The sequence below is a fragment of the Epinephelus moara genome, chromosome 3 (genome assembly GCF_006386435.1).
Source record: "Epinephelus moara isolate mb chromosome 3, YSFRI_EMoa_1.0, whole genome shotgun sequence".
NCBI lineage: Eukaryota > Metazoa > Chordata > Actinopteri > Perciformes > Serranidae > Epinephelus > Epinephelus moara.
This window is the reverse complement of record NC_065508.1, coordinates 15,953,974-15,981,183: the sequence shown is the minus strand read 5'-3', so window position 1 is coordinate 15,981,183 and position 27,210 is coordinate 15,953,974. Positions and strand designations below refer to the sequence as shown.

The following is a 27,210-nucleotide window of genomic DNA, read 5'->3' as shown; positions in this document are numbered from 1 at the left end:
GTCGCTGTCTCCCAACCAGGAGAGGGCAATCCCGCTGTTTTCTGGCAGAGAACCATGGCCTCAGTCTTGGAGGTGCTGACTCTCATCTGAGCTGCTTCACACTCGGCTGCAAACCCAGTGTATGCTAGAGGTGATGAAGCCAATAGAACCACATCATCTGCAAATGCAGAGATACAATTCCGAGGTCCCCAAACTGGATCCCTTCCTCCCCTGGCTGCGCATTGAGATCCTGTCCATGAGTATCGCAAACAGGCTCAGTGACAAGGGACAACCATGGCAGAGTCCAACACCCACTGTAAACATGTTTTAAATAAATTTTAAAAATCAAAATGATTAAACTAATTATAAGGAAAAGCAGCAAATCCTCATATTTGAGAAACTGAAACTATTAAATGTATTTTCATGAAAAAATAGTTGCCAATTAATTTTCTAATCAATCGACATCGCTGCATTTAGATATTTTTTTGTCATGTTTTTTTTTTTTTTAAACCAGTCTGCAACAACTAGGCTGCAACTATCATCTTTGTTATCATAAACTGATGATATTTTCTCATTGAATCAACTAATTTTTGGCCTATAAAATTCATGAAATGTCCATCACATTATATTAAGGATATACTACCCAGGATTTTCCTAAAAAACAACTTATACTGAGGTAATCCTTCTCAATCATCACCTATGACCCAATAGAATAGCAACCAGGTGCTGGACCATATGCAGCAGGCATCCAAGAGACACAGGACTGGGAAAAAACCAAGAAGAAGCAAATATATTGAAGCGAATCTCCAAACGAGAACGAATCTGGGATTGACATTTTGCTTAGAAAATGAAAAAAACAAATAATCAATTATCAATTCTTTAGCTCTAAACCAGCCAACAATGAGAAAACATACAATGCACATAACACAGGAAACAGAAAATGTATAGAGAGACAGAGATCAGATGGTCATTTATTGACTTGTCCTGAATTTCAAGTAACATTTTGAGTGACAAAATAAATATATTTGTATTAGGGGTGCTTGTTCTTGTAAGACACTTACTAGGTTTTGAATTCGCAGAATTTGTATTCAGTGTTATTCTTAGCAGCCTTGCTTATGTCAAAACAGAGTCCACCACAGAGACATTAGAGCCCTCACCTGATTACTCTTTACAGAAACCTTCTTGTGAGCCATTCAGACACATCAAATATTGAAAGCCTGGAGTTTCCGTTTCACACACCGAGAGGGAGGGGAGACGGCAGAGAGGCAGACAGAGGGTAGGACACACAGGGGCAGAGGAAGAAAGGGAAAAGTCAAAGAACGGTGGGATTAAGAGGAAATAAAACATCAGGCACCCTGGGAGGGAGACACATGAGCAGGGATGGAGGAAGAGAAGGAGGAACAGGGAGAGAGCACCCAAAGGTAAGGCAAGGAGAGTGTGAATGTTTATGCCTAATCAGGTGCTCGCCTTGAGTGTAACAGTAGAGGCTGCACGGGTGTAATCAGCTGAAGATTGATGGACTGATAACCTTCTAGTCAGGCAGTTAGGAGGGCATGTTTTCTTATTCTGCTCCTTCTCTCTTAAACTTCAGTGGGACGACGTCTACCCAGGCTGACACAGTGACTCAGAGCTGCAGTGAGGAGTGCGGCGAGGCCCAAAACCTCCAGCAGCCAGAGGAGGGCGATGACCAGGCTGACAGTGGAGCCTGTGATGGAGAGGTAGAGCCCAGTCAGGTCAGATGTGACAGGAAAAATAAAACTATTACTATTCATAATATGTACTGTAAAAGCTCATCCAGCATAGTTAACTCAACAAATAGAAAACTGTAATGTAAAACTTTTGCACAACATTTTGGTGTGTCCCTTGGTTGGTGTGATTGGAGAAGGTCGGGGAGGATCCATGTATCAGTGACACAGAGACATTACCACAGGAGTCTCTGACAACCACAAACACACAGGACGATGCCGACTGCCTCCCATTGTCCCCCCTGCCAACAGAGGAAGAGAGTCATCAAATGTCATCTCATCCCTCCAACACACAGAGTAAGTCACACACACACATACATGATGGATATATGGGACCTTAAGTTGTGTCTGTAACCAGTACATGCTCAGGTGAGGCCATTCACTAAAAAGCTGTGTCACCATTTATGTTTGTGTCCTCACAGATCGGCCGTCTGAACCCTGCTGGTATTGCCTGAGGTCTCTTGACTCGGAGTATCGTCCTGAAACTCCTCAACAGGTTCAAACATTTTCTGACTAAACACACAGGAAAGTGGAAAAAGTTGTTCCTCTAAATAGCTATGTAAACTAATTTTCTTAATTTTGCAAACACAAGTCGACAACCTCTTAAACTCCTACTTGAAATTCAAAGCTGTAGCCATGAAGTCAACACTGGAGGGGAAACCCCAAGAAAAACCCCCTCAAATTCTGAAAACCTGTTTCCCTTTGTATTATTTATCATAAGCAAGTACATAATATGCTATACTAATGTGCAATAAATTAAAGCAACAACTGTCTACAATTACACATGCAGCACAACATAAATTAGCGACACATTAATCTAACTTCTGATGGGCAATCTGACAAATATAATAAGACATTAAAAATATTTAAACACTCCTGTGAGCACCATATTTGGTCACTGGCTGAATCTGTGGCTAATTAACTGCAGATAACTTAACTATAGCAGTTAACATTAATGATGGTAGATTGGCACTCGTATATCAGCTCATTTTCTCCAAAAACCATTTGTTTCCACTCCATGCTACAGACACTTTTTAACAATATATTATTATCACTATTACTTTTTTGACAAATAACATACACAACATACAGCAACACACAGCACGGTACACATACATATCTGGGGGTCACATAGTCATGGCTAAGCCTCCCACCAATTTAGACTTGTTGGCATGTTAACTGATTCCTCCAAAGCAAGGACCATAACATACACACATATACAATACATAAACAAACCCACTCCACAAATGTAATACATGACAAGCATACACATACACACAAATGTGCATTAAAAAGGAGTTCGTACAGAAGTGGGTGAGCAGGCAAACGCAAATAACAAAGTAATGTTGTATAGAGTAAAGTTAATAGTTATAATGATTGCAATAGTAATAAAGGGAAATATTCATATAAACATAATACATAATTCTTCATCAGCATATTAATGTGGTCCTGAATAGGCCGAAACTGATCCACTGGGCACAGGGCCAGCACTTATAATCAGCCCCGTTTCACCAAAAAATATTTGTTGACACTTGTTAACAAAGGGTTATTTATTTCCATAATTACAGACCCAACACAAAATTACATTTTGATGTTAACATTATTAAGTGAAGTGTTTTTAGAACCTGTAGGGATGAAAATGTTTATTCATGATTATGATTATGTAATGATTATTTAGGATGGCGATGAGTAGTTACCTGTTGTAGCATGGCAAATTCTTTTTTATCAATATATTGGCGGAGACATTTTGAGCATATTTGAATATCAGAGGGTAAGCGTCTCTTGCCCACTATATATTATAGTTACTCTTTTCCACTCTCTTGATGCAATCAAAAATAACATTAGTGCAAAGAAATGTTGCCATTTTAAGGAAATATAGAACAAAAAGCATCCTGATCTCACAAGGAATTAATATAGTCCTTTCTGAAATTAACCTTGGGCTTTTTAATCTGTTACCTAATGAGATCAGAGGAAATAGTGTGGTTAAAAACAAAAACTTTCAGTCATACAAATTCATAGTAACAAAAGAGTGTATGTGTGTATCAACTGCAGTTAAAATGCTTCAAAGGGACCATACTTTTACACAGCAAAGGCTCAGTGAGAAGAAGACAAGTGTACCAGACAGAGTTTGTATGAAATAAATTATTCATATTTCAGACATGCAATACCATGTGTGGCTGAAATATATCATGCACACGTTCATACATTTATTAATATTTTTCAGAGGTCATTTTTCCATTACGAGGGCTTAGAGCCAAATGGGTAGGTGCCATGTTGGGCCAATATGAGGATGAAAGCTCTCAGAGAGATTTTGTCAGTGCCAAAAAGAAACAACTGAGACCCATAGGTTGTGATTACAGGAAACCTGAAAGGTGTGACAACAAAAGTTGGGTTTTGATCTGTGCCAAGAAGATGTAAGCTCACCATAGTAAAGGAGTTTAATAAAATTCGCTGCATTTGACTGTAAAGATGAATATAAAAATGTACATTGCAAAGACTAATTAAAGTCCATCAGGCTCAAACTAGAGATCAGTGAGAGAGTGAGAAGGGGGTTATTGACTGAGTTCAGTATAAGTGGGTGGTGTGTGAGAGGGAAATCATCTCTTGGAGTTCAAAAGTCTGATGGCTTGAGGGATGAAGCTGTTGCAAAACCTGGCTGTTCTGCTCCTGATGCTGCGGTACCTCTTTACAGAGGCCAGCAGGGAGAACAGTCCATGGTGGGGGTGTGTGGCGTCCTTGGTGATGTTGAGTTCACGTGTCAGGCAGCGTTTGTGTTCAGTGTCCTGGATGGAGGGAAAAAAGGCTAAAGGAGAGGGACTGGGCCTCTTGTAAAAATGCAAGTTCCTACTTTCTTTTAGGATGGTTGATAGTGACCGAGGCTTATCAATTCACCCGATGGCTCAGGTGTGATAAGGCAACTTTGACAGTGAGAGACCCAACACTGCAGCAACTTGCGGCTTTGCCAAGTTTATTTTCTGTTGCCTTTTTTTCTTAGTTGTACAACACAAACCAGTGTTTGTCCCTGAGGTCCAGATCCCTACAATCTGCTGCTATGCTGTGTTGCAGGAAGACTCTGATCCTGTGTCACCAGCGCCCTCTAGCGGTCAGAAAGTGAGCTACCAGACAGACCCTCGGCCTCACTTTGGTGTAGCTTGGTCCTCCCGCTCCACGTGTCGCCCCCTGTGGGGCAGTGAGGGGCCCTGCCGGGGGCAAAGGAACCATGAAGCGCCTGATCAGACACACACCTGCCCTCACTGCCATCTGGGGCTGCCCCCTGACACACTGCGCTGGCACGAGGTTGGCATAAACACAGACACAGACATAAATAGAGACACGTAAGCTCACAGTCTCCACAAAACATACCACAGTCTTTTGTCACTCTGTTTACCCCAGAGCCTCTGACTGTTTTGTTTCTCTCTGCACAGGCCAAGTGTCTACTGTTTGAAGGGCTGAGGAGCTTAAAGAAATAAAAGGAGTCATCATCAAACAAAAATGTTGCTTGTACTTAAAAATGTTGCCGTCTCCTCTCTGTATTAGTGCTCTCAGGAAATACTTTGCACCTAAAAGTCATGTGCAATATCTCTTTTCTGCTCGTAAACAACTGTCTGTTTACACCTAAGCTTAGCCATGTCCATCCCTTATTTCATTTTGACTTTTTTGTCATTTCTGTGATATGTTCAATGATGTGTCAGTACAAATAACATGCATGTGTATAAAATCAGACTGTCTTTTTATATATGAAATTAAATACTCTTTCTCTCTATTGCAACTGGAGCCTCTCTTTGCAGAAACAGAGAATAAAAAGAGGAACATTTTCAAAGGAAAAGGACAATATTGGCAAAAAAACAAGTCCTCAAAAACAGTTATCAGTGATTCCACATATTTACTTTAAAGGTCCAGTGTGTAGGATCTTGGGGGATATATTGGCCCTTTATATCTACATGGGGAGCAGGTCTTCCTCACTGCTAGTCGCCACTAAATTCCCCTAAATCCTACACGCTGGACCTTAAAGCTAATGCCATCAGAAATGTGACTGATGTGACTAATGGCTTTGTTAATAGATAAGTCATTTGCGAATGCTTTGTAGATTATTTATAGAACACATTTAGGGTTGCCAGGCCGAGATAAAACCCTCTGGCAGGTGTTCGTCATTCTTGAAATCCAATACATAACTATCTGTGGCAGTGGGGAAAAAAGAAACAAAAATGGAGGAGGCACTTGTGCCATTGCAAAATAGAAAAGACAGCACTCTGTAGGAGAGCTTTGATGGAGAAGACAGTTTAAGAGGAGTTGGGTGAAGATCTCAGTGATGCAGGTCGTGCCTGTAGCTCAGTGAGCAGTTGGGGGTCACTTCTTGATGTGTGCTTGCGCCACGTGTTTGGATTTCTTCCTAAGTGATCGTAGGAGTGCAGACCTGGTTTGCCACCACTAGCACAATGTCATGCGTTCTCCCTCTCTCTGGTGCTCCCACTATTACACTTCAGTGGTCGGCTGTCTAGATTCAGGCAGTCTGAATACTACTCTGATTTTGCCAATGTCCGCTGTTTGGGGGTCCAGCTGAAGAAGGTGGAGGTGTGTGTCTTTTTCAAGTAGGTCCTTGGGACCCCGGTGACTGGAGCAAAGAATCGGCGAACTATTTTCTGAGCTTACCAGATAAAGGAGAGTGTTTCCATGGAGGTCCACTGTGTATGATTTAGTAGTGTCTAGCGGTGAGGTTGCAGAACTGAAATCTCTCCTTTGTGCCAAGAGTGTAGGAGAACTACAGTGGCCGACACATAAACACAAATGGCCTTATCTAGAGCCAGTGTTTGGATTGTCCATCTTAGGCGACTGCAGGACAACCTGGTGGACAACGTGGAAGTGAATTGGCTCTGAATGTAGATATAAATGACTCATACTAAGGAAATGAAAACAGAATTATTATTTTCAGGTGATTATACAAGAATGAAAACATAGTTATGAATATTATATACTATTACTGCCAATAGATGCCCCTAAATTCTACATACTGGACCTTTAAGGCCCATCTAAAACAAATCTAGGATTATACAATTCAGTACCCCAATTAATCCCCCATTAGACTTCAGCTGACATCTCCCCAAACTGAACATTTCACTGACACAGGTGCATCACCAAAATGCCAGTGATAAAGAAAGAAGTAAGATCTCATCAGCTGAGCACACTTAAAAAATGTGATCCAATTCTGATTCCTGATCCTTTAATGGTCAAGGTCTGGAGCTGCTTTCCACCTACATTCTCAGAAAAGGTGGTCCTACCCTCTCTTCTTCGGACTTGAAAGGGTTCTTTACTTGTGATGTACAAGTCCATCTTTACTCCAGCATGCTCCTCATTCTCACCATCTGCTAGGCCTAACCAGCCTGAGCCAGCGTTATTCCTGCACTCCAGCACAGACAGCAAGGATGGCGAGATGTCAACCCCCCTGCAAACATTTTCACTGCACTGCACTTTGAATGAGCCCCATGAACAGGTAAGCAAAAAATAAATAGATTAGTGTTATTTGCTGAATTGCCAGGTGGGACTCAGCCATTAGTCCAGTGGACTTTCCCCAAAGAAAACTCCTTAACTGCTTACACAGGTGGCTGAAGTGTGATGGCACTGAAGGCTATCATTGAAAAATCATAGATGTCATCTCTGGGGAGCTGAGTGTAAGGACACATGCCAGTGAAGTGTTCCTCTTGGCAAGATAATAGTGTAGGTGCTGTGAGGTCTGTGTAAGAGTCCTGGATGTGAGCACATGCTTACAGAGCAAAAAGTGAAGAAAAAATAAGGTGCCACTGGTGAAAATGAAACCCCCTCAGGTTTCCTTTGTTCATTTCTGTCTCTGCTTCATCTTCTCTGTCAAGGTGGTGTGTGGTGTCTCATGGACAACTTGTTGATCAGTTGACCAAATCATCAACACTGAGAGGCTCACATTGAAACTGCTGCCTGAGATTTCCCTGACAGAAAACACCATGACAGCTTTCTACTACCCCCACGAAAACTGGAGCGCCAAGCCTCTCCTGTCACATGCTGCTTCGGTATAGACAAAGTGTTGAGGTGAGCAGGCATCATAGAGCGATGAGACACGATGAGAGATGGTGTTAAAAGGAATGTTTAACCAGAGACACATTATGCGACATACAGTTTATTATTTTAGGAGGTTCTGGTGTGATTTGCTGACATATGGAAAGTAAAAAGTTAAAAGTAGTTCTCAGTAAATGAGGCGATGGGGGGAGAACCCAAACGCAGACAATCAAGGCAGACAGAGATCATTTATACAGTCCAATAATTTCCTGTCAAAGTGAATGTATAGGCTCACAGGCAGGTACAGCTAAAGGGTCAGAGTAGAGGTCAGGTTCAGGTTCCAGTGGGTCAAAAGGCAACAAGCAACGTTGACTATCTGGCAATGAAGGGGCAAAAAGAGCAGGGCTGATGATTTAAAGTGGAAACAGGCGAGCAGGTGGGCAGGGAAGGTCAGGTGACTGGGGCTGCTTCATTAGTTGTTCAACATGCTCCTGTTGACTCACCCTCGGTCCTTGGGGTGAATCCTTGCCGCCATCATTAGTGCCGTTTCATTTGTCTGAACAACTGAGTTGACATTGGTGAGATCGACCCTTGGAGTGCTGAGAGAGCAACGATGGTCATTTCAGAGGTTGTTACACCAAAATACCTTCATGGTCAAGTGGCAGTACTGTACATGAAACTCCAGTTGCTTACCACTAAAGAAGCAGAGGATGAATAAATTGAAAAAGTCGTGTCACCAATTCAGTATCTGGCCAAAGTTCACCTCTTCTGCTCCTGAGTTATGACGTTGAATAATGGCTAGAAAAGCGTTTTTGCAGAACATTATGATGTCACTGTGAAGTTGTCCTTTTACCAAAAACATAAACCCTTGAGCCATGACTATCTTTATTCTAAACATTCTCTGTAAATGCACAGAAAATTGCTGCGTTGCAAGATGTCATAAACTTGTAGCAGTAATAGTAATAATATCATGATTCACATCACGAACAAAAATGTCTAAATCAGAAAGTGATGAAGCTGATTACCAAGTGCTGACATATTCGATAATCCACAGAAGATGCCTTCACCGCTTTGAAATTAGCCTCCAGGTATTTCTGATGATTTGTAATGAGCAGTACAGCCCTCAGCCTACACTTGGTATTCGAGCATGAGGGAAGGTGCGTTCCATTTAAATTCCCCAGTCCTCCCCTCAATACCGAGGGCTGAGGCAAAGTGAATGAGATAGAGTGCTACTACTAATGAAACGCAGCATGGGATGAGTGGAAAAGTCTGGGGGCATCTGGTGGACAGGTGGAGAATGGCAATGAAGGGGTTTGCGCAAGTGGGAGATGTGGGATGTCAGTGTAGTGTCTGTAACATTTATCTTAACTGTCTGCTGTAACTGACCCTGGACCTGAGCAACTGTCTGCAACCAGTCACTGAATGAGGAGCTGCTGGAGCTGAATAAGGTGTGTGAGCATCTGGAGAAGGATATACTGCCTGAACCTGCACACACACTGAGATATATGGGCCTATACTGTGACGGCCTCCCTCTGTATCTCTAGTTCTGTCCAGTTGTTTGTCTTCCAGGAGAGCCAAGAGGTCTGTCACCGCTCTTTGGCCAGACCTGGAGAGAGAGACACCTAAGGATACAAATTGGCTGCCAGCCTAGGAGTCTTCCCCTTCTTGCTGAGCTGTCAAGACGCCTTCCACATGGCCTTCTCTGTTGCTTAGTTTGTTTTTGTTACTTTGCTTTACTCCAACCATCAATACGTCACTCATTCACACACGATTTACACTACTGACGCTGAGTTTTTATGCTTAGTCTAATAAACACCTTTTGTCACCTTCCATTAGTGTGTGGAGTCTCTCCTTTGTTGCAAATCCTGAGGCTGGCGAGCAGAAGACCAGCTGGAGGAAGTACTGTCTTCCTACCAGCTTCTCCCTACTGAACTGGATTTGTTCGCTAAAGTCTGATCACACATGTTCGTGTGCTTGTAGACAATTTGTCGCCGAAAATACAATAAAAAGAATGAAGCATGAAATTCATCATTTTTTACAACCAATTAACCAAAAGAAGAACAATTGGTCGTTGTAGTTTGGAGTTTTGACACTGACTGGCTCTCTCTCAGTGTGTCTATGTTTTCCTCAGAGGGGTGGGGGTTGTGGGTGGAAACACTGACCTAGTTTCATTGTGAAGGGTGATCGGGGGAGGCAGTGTGTGTGTGCTCTGGCATGTCCAGAGCACTATTTAAGGGAACAAGGATTAGAGGGCAGCAGCAATAAACTCTTAATTTGTGTGGGTCGTGATACATGAGACTATTGCATGGTTTTAATCTTATTCATTTGATATCTTCTAATTATTATTGTTATTACATTACATGGCTCTCAGAGTTTAAGTATTAGTGTAAATCTCTGTATAATGATGCCACAGTGTCTTTCTATTATTACATACTTGTACACACGATACATACCTCTGCATACTTCAATTTTTGATGTGAATATAATGTATGATCCAATGCACTGTATCCTTAACTTGCACTTCTAATGTGCCGTGTATTATTAGGCATTATATTAAGCATATATTTGGCATATATGACCCTAGGTTTAGTCTCTTTACAAAGATTTTTGTATATTGTTATATAATTTATAAATGATTGTATTTTGTATTTATTGTTTGATTCATTTAGGTGTGAGGGGGACATATTAAGGTCCAGCAGTGACTGTGTTGAAACAAGGAACCAATCAGGCCATCTAATTCTATGGGATGAATGCGCTGTGCAATTGGTACAAAGGTGAGAAAACCTACTGACTGCGAAACAAAATCTGATGTCCCTGTTTTTTGCCCAGTCTTCCTTTTTCCATCCAATGCATTGATGCATTCTCCTCCTATTTCCTTCCATTCTCCATGTACCCAACTTTTGGATTTGGCCTTTAAGGTGACGACCCCAGATGAGACACGCACCCAACTGGATGTGCCGAATGTGCATATTAAGGCAGTACAGGAGGAAGTGCACATTAATAATCCTCCAGGACTGTAACATGCTCATGTTTAACCCAAACAATGTGTAATGTGACTGCAGTTGGTTCAGATCCAGGTCGGAACACGTTCTCACCACAAACGAACCGCACCAGAGTTCATTTGTAATCAGATGGAGACCACCTCTTCAAGAAGGTCCCAGTCTGGTTGTTTTGGTGTGAACCCAAGTGCAATTGCTGTGTTCACACCTGCTCAAACAAATGTCACTCCGGGGTGAATAAACTTGAGCTCAACTGAACCTAACCAAACAAGGCAGGTATGAAAGCATCCTAATTTATGGTGGAGCGAGGGTCATGCATTTTCTGCCAGTCATTCAGGAAAGCTCATGGAAAAATATTGAAGCAAAAAAAATCAAAGTCACACCCCTCCTGTGATAAGTAACACTCCCTAAATGATGTAATGTTGTGGATTACCAAAGCACTTCACAGCGAGGGTCAGACTAGACATTACCCGAGCAGCATCCTCCACGTTATTGGTGGCCAAAAGTCATGCATGATCACGTGACTGACTAATGACATTAGGCAGCATGGTGAGCCAATGGCCTGCCCCATCACCTGACCGCTATTTGAATATTGATGCTCCCCCTGCCGCCACCCTCCAGTGTTGTTGTTGTCTGACATTGTCCGAGTCGTGGGACCGTCGCTACGGTAGGAGATTTCCATAACCGGACTAGACGATCGAAATGTCTTCGTTGCTCAAGCCTTTTTCAGTGTGTGAAGGACCGTGCGAGAGCTGCGGTGTGAGGAGAGGATGCCCGAGCTCAGCTCCTCATCGGCAGCCTTCATCGCAGCGTCTGGCAGCCGCAGCTGCCGCGGCGGGGCTGGGCTCTCTGCCGACCCACCAGCGGTCGTACGCGGCGAGGAGAAACCTGGCGGCTGCTGCAATCGGAGGGAGGAAAATCACCCATCCTGGAAAGGCCATCCTTGCAGGTTGATTTTGCAGATATTCATCCAGCCCCGCAGATTTCCCCCCTCATAGTCGCCTATTGCTCTCTGCACAGCACAGTCTAATCTCAATCTGTCGCCCATTAAGGCTATCCATGCAGAACTGGGTCAAAACGCACTTGGCCAGCAGTGATGCTACAGCATTTGCATGATGTAGTAGTATGGTGTCTTTTCTGCATTTATTCTTTACTGCATTCACATTTTATTCCTTTTAATGAATCTAAAACCATCTATAAATATCCTATAAGGTTGATGCTGTAATGATTAGAGGCAGATATACATTCAGTAGACCTCAGCTTTTCTTACAGCTCGGAGGAGGCACTGCTGTGTAATCACACCACATTAGCATTTAATTAAAACACAGATATATGCCTGACATGATCAAGCATCAGCACCACTCTGAATTTAATCTATCGCAGGTTTTTAAAGTGGTATAGAAATGATGGCCAGCTCCTCCTGCTCGCAGAACATTCAGGAACAATTCTGCACAATGAGTCAACAAATCCTCACAGCCATGTTTCTCTGCTTCCTATACCCAGGTGGCATTGCAGGAGGAATAGAGATCTGTATCACATTCCCCACAGAGTATGTCAAGACCCAGCTGCAGCTAGATGAGAGAGCCAACCCGCCGCGATACAGAGGGATTGGTAGGTCACTGGGACATGTATGACTGCTGCCTGGCTGCACGATGGTGTGCTAGTCTTCTGCTGGGTTACTCACTCCTGGATGCTCTGTGTGTGTGTGTCCAGGTGACTGTGTGAAGTTGACTGTGCAGGATCACGGGCTCAGAGGGTTGTATCGCGGTCTCAGCTCCCTGCTTTATGGATCAATACCCAAGTCTGCAGTGAGGTAAAGATGCACAGTAGCTTTTAATGTACAGATTTTTTGCACTTCTTATTTTACTAAAGAGAACGGAGCTGCAGTTTGCTTCATGCATCCTTTTGGTTTATGCATCACAGATCAGTAGGGTTGTAAACTTGAAATTAATTTAACATCTGAGTGACATCAAAGCAGTGACACAGCATTTCTTGGTACTGAAGTTAAAGGCAGCCAAAATGTTGTATTTTCTTAAATTACTGACTAATTGTCAGAGGTGTGGACTGGAGTGACATGTCTTCAAACCGAGTCAGACTCGAATCACAAATCTGAGACTTTAGACCAACAAAATCATTAAAGAATTGCACCTCAGCTTGAACTTAAACACCAGTGACTTGGGAATTAACTTGGACGTGAGCCTTTTGACTTGAAAATACTTCCCCCCGACATTTCGCCTCTCGTCCAAGAGGCTTCTTTAGTTCAGGTCGCAACCCTTTCAGAGTCGTTGAGGTCACATGTGTGTCGTTGACCCACCCGGCAACTATGTGTCGTTTGGGTTTGATGAGTCCAGGTGTGAATGAGTGTTAAGTCATCTGGGGAGGGATCCCAAGGCTGCATTCCTCAACGACTCTGTAAGGGTTCACAACAACACAGAGTTCAAAGTCTGCAGCTCCACTCTAGTCTGTTAGAACTAAAGAAGCCTCTTGGATGAGAGGTGAAATGTCCTCAAGAAACTCAAGCAAACCCAGTTGCCTATGTTATAGCTCTTAAAATTATCATGACCTGGATGGCTGAGAATCTAATCTTCACTGACAAAGGATGAGTCCTAACGACGTCTAACAAACTACACATTTTAAAAACAATTATGAGTTTTGTAAATTTAATATATTATTACTTACTTGTTGAAATGGTATTACATTTGGTAAAGAGAGCATTATGACTAGCTTAGGGCGCCAAACTTCACTTGGGACATGAATGCAAAGACTAGAGACTTGCAAAACAATGACTTGGTCCCACCTCTTTTAAATGTTTGGTCTGGGCATCACAATTTCCAAGATCTCATTAAATTATATTTTGTTTTGTCCAACCAACTGTCCAAAATGTAAAGAATGTACTAAACTTTGATTTCAAAACAAGAGAGAGAAGGTAATTCTCAAGTTTAAGAATATGGAACCATCAAATGCTTACAAAATCCAATCAAAAGTCAGTCAACTACCCAATTAATCGACTATGTTACTGCTACTTACAAACTTAGTAGAGTTGGCTCACTGACCATTAAGAAAATTCTAATTTGGTCAATGAACAAACTATTGATAACAGTGGAATCCATCACACAACTGTTCGTCTGTTGATGTTTATTTTGACCTTTGTTCTTGAATGCATCACCTTCCTATTTTTCACAGGTTTGGCACGTTTGAGATGCTCAGCAACCCAATGCGAGATGCCACAGGTCGCTTAGACAACACGCGAAGCCTCTTGTGTGGTTTAGGAGCAGGTATAACGGAGGCAGTCATCGTCGTCTGCCCCATGGAGACGCTCAAGGTCGGTGGAGCTGGATTTCTTTGACTACAGGAAGCTTTTGTCAGCAATGATCTGCATAAACTGACATGGTGGTTCTTCCCATGTCCTCCAGGTGAAGTTGATCCATGATCAGTGTTCCCTCAGACCTCGCTACAGGGGCTTCTTCCATGGAGTCAGTGAGATAATCAGAGAACAGGGTAAGAGAGCAGGGTGGGTCAACATGACACAAACAGTTTGGAGTATGTGCAACATCTTTTGTTGAGTTGTCACTTTGGCCCTGCTCCTTTTTATTGGCTACCGGTAATGATAACTGAGTCTGTAACTATCAATATGGATGGTTTGACCTCTATAAAGAAACATGTGTGACTCATTTAGGTGTGAGGGGGACGTATCAAGGTCTGACAGCGACTGTGCTGAAACAAGGAACCAATCAGGCCATCCGATTCTATGTGATGAATGCGCTGCGCAATTGGTACAAAGGTGAGAAAGCTTACTGGCTGCAAAACAAAATATGATGTCCCTGTTTTCCATCCAATGCATTGTACATTCTCCTCCTATTTCCTTTATTCTCCGTGTAACCAACTTTTGGATTTGGCCTCTAAGGCGATGACCCCAGGCGAGACATGCACCCAATTGTCACAGCAATGTTTGGAGCGACGGCGGGAGCAGCAAGTGTTTTTGGAAATACACCTCTGGATGTGGTGAAGACCAGGATGCAGGTAGGAAACACCCTGTGACCATTTTATTACTGTCATCAAGTTTGCCCTTTTTAACACACACTGTTTCTGCAGGGTTTGGAGGCCCACCGCTACAAAAACACAGTGGACTGCGCCTTCCAGATCTTGAAGCAGGAAGGACCACAGGCGTGAGTAACCCTGATCCAGATAAATGCTGTGAACTGTTTAGTTTTCACTACTGTAGACAAACCATCTGACCTCATCTCATCTTATCCCCAGGTTCTACAAAGGAACAGTTCCTCGGCTTGGCCGCGTATGCCTGGATGTTGCCATAGTCTTTGTCATCTATGAGGAGGTGTACAAACTACTCAACAACGTGTGGAAGACTCAGTAGACCGGCTGGACGGTTACAGAGATTCAGACAGAAGCACAGATCAGTGCCTCATGCTACGCACAACTGAACACCTCTATCCTAGTTCATACTTGCTCTCAGCATTTACCCTGAGCAGATGACACTTCATCATGACAAGTTTGCAACCTTTTACATAAAATAAACGCAGGATGTATTCCAAAAAACAATGATTAACAAAAAGGACGGAGAGTGGCTGATAGCACAAACAGCTCAGTTTTGCATTTCTCCTTAAGGCCCATTTATGCTCCCTTTACGTCCGAAAATGTATATGTCCGTTTCAAACGATGTTACCATCACTGCCCACGTACTTCCATGTGTCCTTTACGTTGGCATGGATGTTAACCAATATATCCACCAGGGGGCAGCCCAGAGTCAAAAGTTTGACAACAACAAACTCAAAAACAAACATGGCGACTGTGGAGGAGATATTGATAATGTACCTCTTGCATAAAAGACAAAGCCTCTAGTACTGCCGATGAGAGAAATTGACGACAAGCATCATTTCCAGTACTTCAGGATGGCAGCAACACTGCCCCCACGGTTTCCGGTGGTACTGCTCCGTTCGGCCCGTATCCGTGAGCTTTATGGAAACGTGCAGAAATACGGACATATTGAACGCGGAGCATGGACAGAAGGCTCTGTCCATATCCGGATCCGTATTTAACGTTGAGCATAAATGGGCCTTTATTCTCTCCAGTGGTCAAACTTAGAATTTTATTTTGAAGAACAAGACAAGGCAAAGTCAAATGAAGTAATGAAATGACCAAATGTGTGGACTTGCTTTCTTGAGTCTTATTTAACATGTAGAGAGTGTACGTAGAAAAGAAACACACATTATTATTAACCAAAGTTTCTTGTTAGAGGGCCGAGGAAAAGAAAACAAAAGTTAGGTTTAAAAAAGGGATATTACGTAATCTTTTAGCTTTCCATGACTGTTGTTACGGTACATGTTGTGGAGTGAACACTTTGTACTGAAACCATAAACGTGTCTTTTGATTCACTGAGAACTTACTATACTGAGCGAAGAACAGAGCAGCTACTGGACACAAACCAGCTCTCTGCAGTACTTTCAGATGTCTGTGCAGTACTTCAACACATCTCTGTGTTGTGATTGCTTATCTGACTGTGCTTGTGGTGTCATCACACTAGAACATTTGCAGTATTTCCTCGCTGTACCTTGGTGATGAACTTTAGATACTGTTCATTGTGCATTTCATGGCCCGCTGCTGGCAACTGCTGAGTATGGCTGCATGGATCTCGATGTGGCATCTGTCCTGTTATGCGCTGACAGTGGCTCGCAGGCTTGTCAAGGCTACGCAAAGTGGTCTGGAGTCAGTACCTTGCTTGCAAATTTCCTTCAGAGTGTTACGAACTGACACAAGTAGTCGTTAAGCACACGCAACAGGAGACAAATCCATATGTAGCACAATCTTCACATGCAGTCTTAAGATAAGGTGTGAGTTACTGATAGAAGTTAGTGAGCTCATTGTTACATTTTCAACATCAGACAGGTAACTAAGGTGTTCAGAAGGTGGCTGAGTTCTCTGATGCTGCATGTGAAGGCTTTATTTGGGAATATCTGACCAGTAATGTGTTTGAACAGACCCACAATCAGGCTGTTTCCAAACAGGTGCATAAAGAAGCCCATTTCCACCTGTGTGATGACAACAAAAAGATCCTGTAAGTCATTATAATGACTATTTTTTTAAAAAAAAATAATGAATAAGTGTCATTATCCCAAGGATATTAAGTCAGTGTTTTGAGAAATTTTATTACGTTGAGGTACTAAGTCAAATTTTTAAGATAGTTTCATTATTTTCAGATGCAAACTTATTATTTTGAGAAAGTTTTTCTTTTTTTCGTTACTAAGTTATTATTTTAAGAACATTCCTTAATATTTTTGACGTACTAACTCATAATTTCGAGAACGTTTTTTATTATTTCGAGACACTAAGTCATTATTTCCAGATACTGAGTCATCATTTCGTGAGACTAACACATTATTTTGTGAAGGGTTTTAATTATTTTTAGATACTAACTCATTATTTCCTGATACTGAGTCATTATTTTGAGATATTAACTCATTATTTCCAGATACTGAGTCATTGTTTCCAGATAGTAACTCATTATTTCCAGATACTTAGTCATTGTTTTGAGATATTAACTAATTATTCCAGATACTGAGTTATTATTTTGAGATACTAACTCATTATTTCTAGATACTGAGTCATTATTTTTGAGATACTAACTCATTATTTCTAGATAATGAGTCATTATTTTGAGATACTAACTCACTATTTCCAGATACTGAGTCATTATTTTGAGATATTAACTCATTAGTTCTAGATACTGAGTCACTATTTTGAGATACTAACTCATTATTTCCAGATACTGAGTCATTATTTCGAGATACTAACTCATTATTTCCAGATACTTAATCATTGTTCCCAGATAGTAACTCATTATTTCCAGATACTTAATCATTGTTCCCAGATAGTAACTCATTATTTCCAGATCCTGAGTCATTATTTTGAGATACCAACTCATTATTTCTAGATACTGAATCATTATTTTGAGATACTAACTCACTATTTCCAGATACTGAGTCATTATTTCGAGATACTAACTCATTATTTCCAGATACTTAGTCATTGTTCCCAGATAGTAACTCATTATTTCCAGATACTTAGTCATTGTTCCCAGATACTAACTCACTATTTCCAGATGCTGAGTCATTATTTTGAGATAGTAACTTACTATTTCCAGATACTGAGTAATTTTTTCGAATATTTACTCATTATTTCCAGATACTGAGTCAATATTTCGAGATATTAATTCATTATTTTCAGATACTGAGTTATTTTTTTGAGATACTAAGTAATTTTTTTTATGTTTCTTAGAATTTTTAGACACTGACTCATTATTTTGAGAGTTTTTGTTATTTCAAGATACTAACTCATTATTTCCAGATACGGAGTCATTGTTTCCAGATACTAACTCATTATTTCTAGATACTGAGTCATTATTTTGAGATATTAACTCATTATTTCTAGAGTCATTATTTTTAGATACTAACTCACTATTTCCAGATACTGCATCATTATTTTGAGATACTAACTCATTATTTCCAGATACTGAGTCATTATTTTGAGATAGTAACTTACTATTTCCAGATACGGAGTCAATATTTCGAGATATTAATTCATTATTTTCAGATACTGAGTTATTTTTGTAGATACTAAGTCTTTTTTTTTTATGTTTCTTAGAATTTTTAGATACTAACTCATTATTTTTGAAAGAGTTTTAGTTATTTCAAGATACTAACTCATTATTTCCAGATACTGAGTCATTATTTTGAGATACTCATCATTTCCAGATACTGAGTCAATATTTCGAGATATTAATTCATTATTTCCAGATACTGAGTCAGCATTTCAGGATACTAACTCATTTTTTTCAGTATCATTAATTTCAGATACAAAGTCATTATCTTGATTTTGTTTCTTTTTTGTGAGACTTCCATTATAATGACTTTCAATTTTTTTATTTGTTTTCATCACACTGGCAGAAATGGGTTGCTATCGACGCTTGTCTGCAGCCTGAAACATGAAAGTGAATTCACTTCTACTTTAGATGACAACATGTCCCGACTATGTAAGCCATACGACTTCAGTGCGCTTGAGCCATCAGTGGTTTTCTTGGGCTGATTGATTCACTATCCTCTAGTCTCATATGTCACTTTAATATTCTTTGTTTACCTCAAAGCTAACCTGCTTCACAAGCCTTTTGTATGCTAACTAATGAAACGGTTCATTAGCCGTCTTTGAATGCACTCATTATCTAATATAATGTTTACAGCGACAAGAGGGCAGTAGACATGTCAGAGGCTCTATAACATAAGGGACTAGTATTGAAGCAAGGCTTGGTTTTGATTGACCGTGTTGCGCCATGCAAGCCTTGCACAGAAGCCTTTTACTCCTCTTTGCCAAACTACTTTAGTAGAATCCCGATGTAATATCCCTGATAGGAGCAAATCTTTATTACATGTTAAACAAAGAGCAACAGAATATTGTTTAATCTTTATGTCTCTACTGCTTTCTTTTCATTAACTAAAGCACATCTTTAATGCATAGAATCTTTGTGGTTATGCTTTGCTGCTTTTCATAAACAGGACAACAGCACGTGTACATCATCGTACAGCATATCAGATTTGATCTGTCACCTTTCACAAGATCCTGTCGGGCAGAGTGAAGGATCTATGTGAAACATGTTGGGATGACATCAGAAAAAAATACTGTTATAAAACATCAGTGCTCCGAGAATGATTTACATGATCAGATGTGGAAACCTCAGAAGAAACATATTTAGACATGACATTGTTTCAGTGGTTTCAATAAACTTGTGATTGATAAACCTGATCTGTGTGTCTCTGGAGATGTGTGTTAAGACATCAGACATTAAAAACACCCTGTAATTTCTTCTAAGAGATGTATGTGTAAATTATAGATGAACAAATGCTTTTATTTATTTTCTTATAGGCCAAAGTAGGACCGAGCAATACACTCACTGGCCTCTTTATCAGGTACACCTGTTCAACTGCTCGCTAACGCAAATAGCTAATCAGCCAATCACGTTGCAGCAACTCCATGCATTTAGGCATGTAGACATGATTGAGACAACCTGCCTAAGTTCAAACCGAGCATCAGAATGGGGGAGAAAGGTGATTTAAGTGACTTTGAACGGGGCATAGTTGTTGGTGCCAGACGGGCTGGTCTGTCACCAACTGCTGATCTACTGGGATTTCCACACAAAACCATCTCTAGGGTTTACAGAGGATGGTCCGAAAAAAAGGAAATATCCAGTGAGCGGCAGTTCTCTGGGTGAAAATGCCTTGTTGATGCCAGAGGTCAGAGGAGAATGGCCAGACTGGTTCAAGATGATAGAAAGGCAACAGTAACTCAAATAACCAGAAGACCATCTCTGAAGCAACAACACGTCCAACCTTGAAGCAGATGAGCTACAGCAGCAGAAGACCACACCGGGTACCACTCCTGTCAGCTAACAACAGGAAACTGAGGCTACAATTCACACAGGCTTGAAAAACAGGATTGGAAAAACGTTGCCTGGTCTGATGAGTCAAATAATGTAGACACAATTTCCTTTGTTATGTCACAAAGTAAAAGTTGTGATGTAAATATTTATTCATATCAAATATTCACAAAGCTGCATAAATACAGAGAATAAAACAGGTTACTTTAACTGGAATGGTGAACCTGGTTTTTCCTCAATGGGATGGAGGATCAGAGAGCTCAGAGCTGGTGACACTTGGCTTCACCACAGCGCCAGAAAAAAATCAGTAGGCTGTGGCTTTGCTGACTGCAGGACAGAGGAGATTAAAGGCTGAAGTTGCAGGGTGAGGGCGGTCGGCATTAACATCACAGAGGAAGGTATTAAACACTCCCACCTGTTGCCTTACTGGTCCACCTGTCACCTGCAGTATATAGTTCATCTTGTAAAGTTAAATCCTTTTATTTAACTCAGTGTGTGCCTCTCATTTCATCTGTTCTGAATATGTGTACAGAAATTTAAGTGATGTATTCATTTTTAAATACAAACATTTCTGCATATGGACGTGGCACTATATTAAGGCAGTCTTTACATACCAGGGGCCCTGGTGTGTACAAAACAATATACAGATGAATGGAAACCCTTTCAATTTGAGATGCTATTACTGACATACATTTCACAGTGTAGCTTCCACTTGCAATGGTGTCAATGGATTGATGTTCTGATGCTTATAAACTCTCCCACTTTACATTCCCACTCAGCTAAACACTTTCACAGTGTTACATCGTTAACATTCCCACATGGGTTCCATACCTGGAGAGTGCATTTGCATCTGACTGGGTTAGAGCTCCTTGACACAATGCCATTGTTGACAAGACAGTGTAAAGAAGCCAAATGGGGGATTAGGTACAGCCAGGCCACCAATGCTCCAGCTGTCAGGCTTCTTGATAGTAGAAGACGTGACATCCTCTGCCAAAGTTAGGAAGGGGAACGGAGGCGTGGCTATCTTCTCCATCTGGAAACACACCACGAAGCCAAAAGGTTACGCATTAGGCAACACTGGTATTCAACTTCAAAAGGGTAACTCCAGTATTTTCAACCTGGACCCTGACCTGCTTTTGTGTTTAAGTGACTAATGGGAAAAACAGTTTTTAAAACTGGTCCAGTATTGAGCGAGAGGGCTGCAGCCGCAAAACAGTATGCAATGTGCTTACTTTGCCACTGACAGGCTCAAACTGTCTGACAACATTATTATAATGGCCGTTTCAACATTTCAAAGTTCCTGCGCCACTTAGTCTGCAAGGTGTCTCAGTCTTGACTCGTGCTCCTGTTCCTTTTGTGAAGATCCATAGTTCTCACACAAGGACTGGAAAAAGTTGAACGAGGTTTATTGAGAATACAAAAAGGCCAGCCAGTTCTTTCCAAAATTAGATCTCGCACAATTCACTACCGACTTGATGTCCTATTTCTATATATTCTCACTTTTCTATAGGCTATAGTAATAATACAGAAACTGTTGTGCAAACTTAAATAATAGCAGAACCTATATGATATGCCATACCAACACAGACATTTTTTTACCAAAGATTAATATGTGCATAAGTGGCTCTTACAATTATGGAAAGGATCCCTACAGAGACAGACCTTTTGTTAAAGAGTTAGATCCTTTTTGTTTAACCAGAAACTGCCCCAAAATTGCTGTTTCCAAAGCCACCAGACTCAATTGAAATACAAAGTGATTTTTATCATTGTAAAACTCACTTAGTTGTAAGTCCATAGAAACAAAATAAAACTCACAAAAGCTGTCTTGATTCGTCTTTTATACAGTTTCAACAATGACCAACTCTAGTTTGGTTAAATAAACCCTTAATTCACCCAATTAGATGTGGAAATATGCTGACTCTATACATGCTAAATCTAATGTCTATTCAAATGCAGTCTGGTAGGTTTGGCAATACCAATTTCAGGGCTGTTTCTGGTAAAAGAAAAAAAGAAAAGGGATCTTGCTTTTCAACAAAAAGGTCTATCTCTGTAGGGATGTCAGACACTTACAATAATAATCTGCGCCTGTCAGTGGCAAAAACAAGCACCTTTAGTGAACGTAATTTGATGGTGTCCTGAATGGTTGCGTTTCAGCCTGTTTAATGGCTGTTAGCTGCAGCAGTCTTGCTCAATACAGGACCAATTGCAAAACCTGTTGCTCCTGTTAGTGACTGAGACACAAAAACGAGGGGAAATATGATCCAGGTTGAAAAATACCAAAGTTACCCTTTAACTAACTGACAAAAAGATGAGCATGGCTTCTTGGCATCTCACTCACATTCTGAGACATTTGTCTTTCCCGCCACTGGCTACTCTTTGTCCATCGGGACTCCAGTCCACTGCAAAAACCTGCACACACCAAAAACAAGGCATAAGAAAAAACATACAAACCATACAAAACTGTCAGGGAGCATCACTTTCTCCTCCCTCACCTCATCAGCGTGGCCAGGCAGGTCCATGTTCAGCTTCCCGGTCTTTATGTCCCAGACTTTAAGTGTGCTGTCGCTGCTTCCACTGACCAGCAGCCTGCTGTCCGCTGACCACGCCACTTGATACACAGATCCCACATGGCCACGCAGGGACATTAAGTACCTTTGGGGAAAGCAGACACACAGGCAGAGATATAATTACACAGTGACACACAGTGTAATCACATTACATTTGTCTGTAATGTAGTAACTTAATGTATTACTGGTGATAAATGTAGTAATCACTAAATAAAGATAATTTAAAAAATATATAAATAAAAAATTTCTCTCCAAACCCAGAGGGCTAGTCTCTTATATTACATGATTTATGCCTATTGATAAATTATTTTGTGGCAATGAATATTTGCACTAGGCCTTGTTAGGAAGGTCAACCTCTTTTATATATTATATATATTAATATGGTTTTCCACCACTGCAGAGCCATTTTGATTCTCCTGAGCCTTGTTTGTGGTTGATAAGGGGGCATATGTAAGGGTTAACAATATATTGTTAACTTGCAATCAGTTACATGACAGTGCATGTCAGGTGATGTTGTGGAATAACGCCGATGACCCCAACACTGGTGACACACATACATAAATCTTAGGCTTACAGCTCCATCGCCTGGACAATAGGAGTATGACACATGGATCATTCATGATAAGAGATTTTCTTACTTTCCAGTGCGTCCGTCCCAGATTTTAATGGACTTGTCGAATGAGGCGGAGGCAAGAAGCCTGGTGTCTGGAGAGAAGAGCACTTCGTTGACCAGAGCGCTGTGGCCAGTCATCCTGGCTAGAGGCTTCTTGTCTTCTGCAGGGTTCCACAGGAACAGGGTGAAATCATCGGAGCCAGACACCAAGCGCTCTGGAGCTGAGCCCTGCAGCGTGACAAAAGGAGTGAGGGCACTGATACGAGGGACATACAGACTTGAACACATCAGAGCAGACAACAAACAGTGCTTACCCTAACTTTATTATATCTCTGCAAAGCTTTCTCCTTCAGCTCTTCCACTGGGGGGAAGAAAAAAGCTTGTTACATGAAACATCTTCACCAGAAAGCCTCTTCTTCAGAGAGTAGCAAATGCTCCCACTCACACTGTACCCCAAAAGAAAGTAACATGATCCTTACATGGTCCAGAGAGGTCCTGGGGATTGATAGTGGCAGTTGCAGGTTCAAAAGCTCCAGTGCGCAGGACGTAGTCTGTGCTGAGAGCCAGGGTGTTCACCCAGTGGGCGTGACCCTGCAGAGTCCTGCACTGGACACCCTTTATCCACAAAGAGAAGTAAATACACATTAAGTCTTGCTCTTACACACAGATGTCTCTTCCCTCTCATTCATCTCCTTCTGTCCATGCCAGCAACATTTAAAGAAGTGTCACACACACTTACATCTTTGGCCCTCCAGACTTTGACCGTTCTGTCCTGTGAGGAAGTGTAAAGAAGTCCATCTCCACCCCACTTCACACAGGTGACTGACTGAGTGTGTCCTGTCAGGATCTTCTCACAGCGTCCCAACACAGTGTCCCAGATGCGTATTGAGCCGTCCTTAGAGCTACTGGCTAAGTTCCGACACTCTGGGTTACTGAAAGGGAGAGGAAGAGGTGGATCAGAACAGGCACGTGCTACAGCAGGGCTAGGGGGTGCTATAGCCAGGTCACAATCTCTTTTTCTGGAAAAAACAAAACATATTCCTGTCCATAGTCTAAGACAATATCCACTACAGCACAGGTGAAACATTCACATTTTTAAAAGTTAAATCATGAATAATTAGTTAGCACACAAAAGCTACAACTTATCAGTGTGCCAGTGCAGGTTCTTTGTTTACTGTAACTCCGGTTTATCGCCTGTTGCGAGGTGTTATAACATTATACAATGATTATATATAACATTAACAATGACTCCTTTCTACTGGAGTGTCACAGTAAGTCATGACAGTGAGCCTGCATGCACAAGACCAGGACCCTGAAATTCAAGCCATTTTCTTGAAAATGGCCTAGAATTGTTGTAATTTTACAATTTCATGAGTAAAATATATATTAGTGCAGAAGCTGCAACTGAATGGGATTTCAGGTCAGCAGTAAAAAAGGCAGAAATGTATAGAAATGCAAAAGTGATGAATCGGGTGCTCACAGATGGAGAGGTTCCCAGCTGAGCCAAGTGATCCATTTGGTGTGTCCGGTCAAAGTCTTTCCCATCTGTGAACCTGTCACTGGATCCCACAGACAGATCTACAGAAAGAGCACCACAAAAATAAATACATTATGCTCATAGGATACATCTTAAAACTATCACATTGTATGTGTGTTAGACGTTCACCTGGCTGTTCTTGCACCCTGAAGCCAGCTTCTTGCCATCTGGTGACCAGGCGATGCTCAGTACCCAATGTGTGTGTCCTTCAATAAAGCAGAATACAGTTCAGTTGTGTCTATGACCATTAATCAAACATTTATATCATAATGCATAGGACGCTGCCTTGGAGAAGGGATCTTATACCTCTGGCAGTATGATGGGGCGTTTCAGTCATCAAGTCCCAAAAGCGCACTGTGGTGTCACCTGAACCGCTGGCCAGATATCTGAAACAAACAAGGACAACTGATTAACAGCATGTTTAAGTCTTCAGAACATAATTTTTAGTTTCATCCCTCCTCTAGATGTTGTTATATTAAGAGCCCTGTTGGATAAATGAGAGTACACAAAAGCATGACAAGCAGCAGCTGTTCATTCTGCATCGGAGTTACTCACTTGCCGGTGGGGCTGAAAGCAGTTGAGATGACAGCTTCTGTGTGCCCCTGTAGTGTGCTGGTACAGCGGGCCACGGCTCGAACCCTGAACACAGCCTGAGGCTGGTACACCACTGGCAGAACTTGCTCTGTTTCGACGCCAAGAGCCTGCACACACGACCCCAGACTGGACACCACCTCAGCCTCTCCACGCACAAAAAATGCCAGTGGCACCGGCTCCTCCTACAGTGAGTAACAGCACAGAAACAAGACGTTCACTGGATTTCAAATTTCAGCTTTATATAACTTATATAACTAAGTGACGGGTCAAAATAGAAATCAGTGATTGGCCTGTGAGGTCTTTGAGTGATGATGGTGTTTGTGGGATATTCAAGTGTTTGCAAATTCAGTAATAATGAAATCTGTATTTGGTTTCTATTTTGGTATTACAGTGGGTGATATTGCCATTGTAACATACACTGTATATACACAGTAATACATCTGGCACTGAATGCTAAACCCCACTCTCTGAGACACATAGCTAAATATATATAAGTGAAATGTTTTCATGTGCAGATTAATCACAATTTCCTACATCCATGTTATTTAATGGCAGCTGGTTACCTTCTGAAGCAGTGCATTGCAGACCAGCTGTAGTTTGTCTGGGGTGATGTCTAGAGGCACATCAAAAGGTGAACCCAGAACCTCCCCTTCTTCATCCTGGAACTGGATCAGCAGCCGCTCCACGTCCCCACTCGTCATCCTCAGATTTGGATCTAAACCTAGAAACAGTTAGGGTTAGGGTAACTTACTAACCCAGTAAGTTGTCTTTACATTTCTGGAAGTGGAATCAAACTTGTTATACTTATATAAGTGCACACTGTAAATAAATAAACGCCTACAGGCAACTGTCAATAATGTTTAGTTTCGTTTTAGTGTTTGGAGACCTCTGAATGACAGTTCCCAGCTGTAAAATGTAAAACTTACTTTTGCTTAAAGAGCAAATCCAGTCCTTCATAAGACAGTAAAGATGGATACATTATGTCTGGCATGTTGGGGCTCAGGGATTATTTAGAGCCCAGACCATGACGTTGTATCTGCATGAAAGTGGATTTTGCAGAATTAAGCAGTTCTTCCTTTTGAGTGAAAATAGTTCACTTTGAGGTGTTGTCAATTCTCGTTTTGTCATGAAGGCAACATTATAGCAGCTAACGTTAGCTGAACTACCTGACAGGATATCCATTACGTTAACTCAATAATATTATCATGGAAAACAAAACTAGGAGTAACACACTGTAGGGCCATGGTTAGTATTGTTATTCTATAGATCTGGGCCCATATTACCACCTGAAATCAACTGTTTAGCGGTTTATTTTTAGCTAGCCAATGTCAACCGTAGCTATCAACGAGTAAAGCTAGCTCAGCTAGCCTGCTGTTAGCTAACAGTCTGGACACCTAATTCCTCTAAGCAGCGATCACAGGTCAGTAAGATATTTGTCACTTGCTCTCACAGCTGTGTCTACTTTCATATGACGTTAAATCGGCAAGTACATGTATTTTAACATTACCTTTAGCGAGGTAGCGATGTGTTCAAACTCCCCACGTGTATAACACCGAAGAGCCTTTAAAGAGAAGATCCTCCAAGAAGCCGGTGTTGTCATGCCAATGAACGGACTCGCGCAAGGAATTGTGGGAAAGTAATGTGCGGAAGATCCGTCGTCAGTTGTTGCCTTTGCTGGTTTGCCGTACTGCTTTACTCATCTTCACTCTTATT

The 27,210-nt window shown here is 41.4% G+C and overlaps 3 protein-coding genes across 4 annotated transcripts; 2 read left to right on the top strand and 1 right to left on the bottom strand.

Moving 5' to 3' along the window:
- The first annotated feature begins 1,248 nt into the window (after positions 1-1,248).
- Positions 1,249-5,471, top strand: LOC126387998 (uncharacterized). 2 transcript variants are annotated; one of them, XM_050040871.1, is made up of 6 exons: positions 1,249-1,400; positions 1,571-1,697; positions 1,865-2,021; positions 2,147-2,220; positions 4,791-5,021; positions 5,150-5,471. In XM_050040871.1, the coding sequence occupies exons 1-6, from the start codon at positions 1,360-1,362 to the stop codon at positions 5,192-5,194; spliced, it is 675 nt and encodes a 224-aa protein (XP_049896828.1). In that variant the 5' UTR covers positions 1,249-1,359; the 3' UTR covers positions 5,195-5,471. The 2 variants fall into 2 exon arrangements, with proteins under 2 accessions (XP_049896828.1, XP_049896827.1); XM_050040870.1 differs by having other exon boundaries at positions 1,571-1,712.
- Positions 5,472-11,335: 5,864 nt separating this feature from the next.
- Positions 11,336-20,215, top strand: slc25a1a (solute carrier family 25 member 1a). Its single transcript, XM_050040431.1, has 9 exons — positions 11,336-11,696; positions 12,251-12,358; positions 12,461-12,560; positions 13,931-14,069; positions 14,161-14,245; positions 14,424-14,528; positions 14,652-14,767; positions 14,840-14,913; positions 15,005-20,215. The coding sequence occupies exons 1-9, from the start codon at positions 11,450-11,452 to the stop codon at positions 15,117-15,119; spliced, it is 1,089 nt and encodes a 362-aa protein (XP_049896388.1). The 5' UTR covers positions 11,336-11,449; the 3' UTR covers positions 15,120-20,215.
- Positions 20,216-20,275: 60 nt separating this feature from the next.
- Positions 20,276-27,137, bottom strand: nle1 (notchless homolog 1 (Drosophila)). The gene is made up of 13 exons (XM_050040429.1): positions 27,005-27,137; positions 26,061-26,218; positions 25,459-25,679; positions 25,210-25,289; positions 25,033-25,109; positions 24,847-24,944; positions 24,106-24,298; positions 23,846-23,981; positions 23,681-23,727; positions 23,392-23,594; positions 22,679-22,838; positions 22,525-22,595; positions 20,276-21,219 (listed from the first exon to the last, which is right to left on the bottom strand). Exons 2-13 carry the CDS (start codon positions 26,196-26,198, stop codon positions 21,207-21,209), a joined length of 1,437 nt encoding a protein of 478 aa, XP_049896386.1. The 5' UTR covers positions 26,199-26,218; positions 27,005-27,137; the 3' UTR covers positions 20,276-21,206.
- Positions 27,138-27,210: the final 73 nt, after the last annotated feature.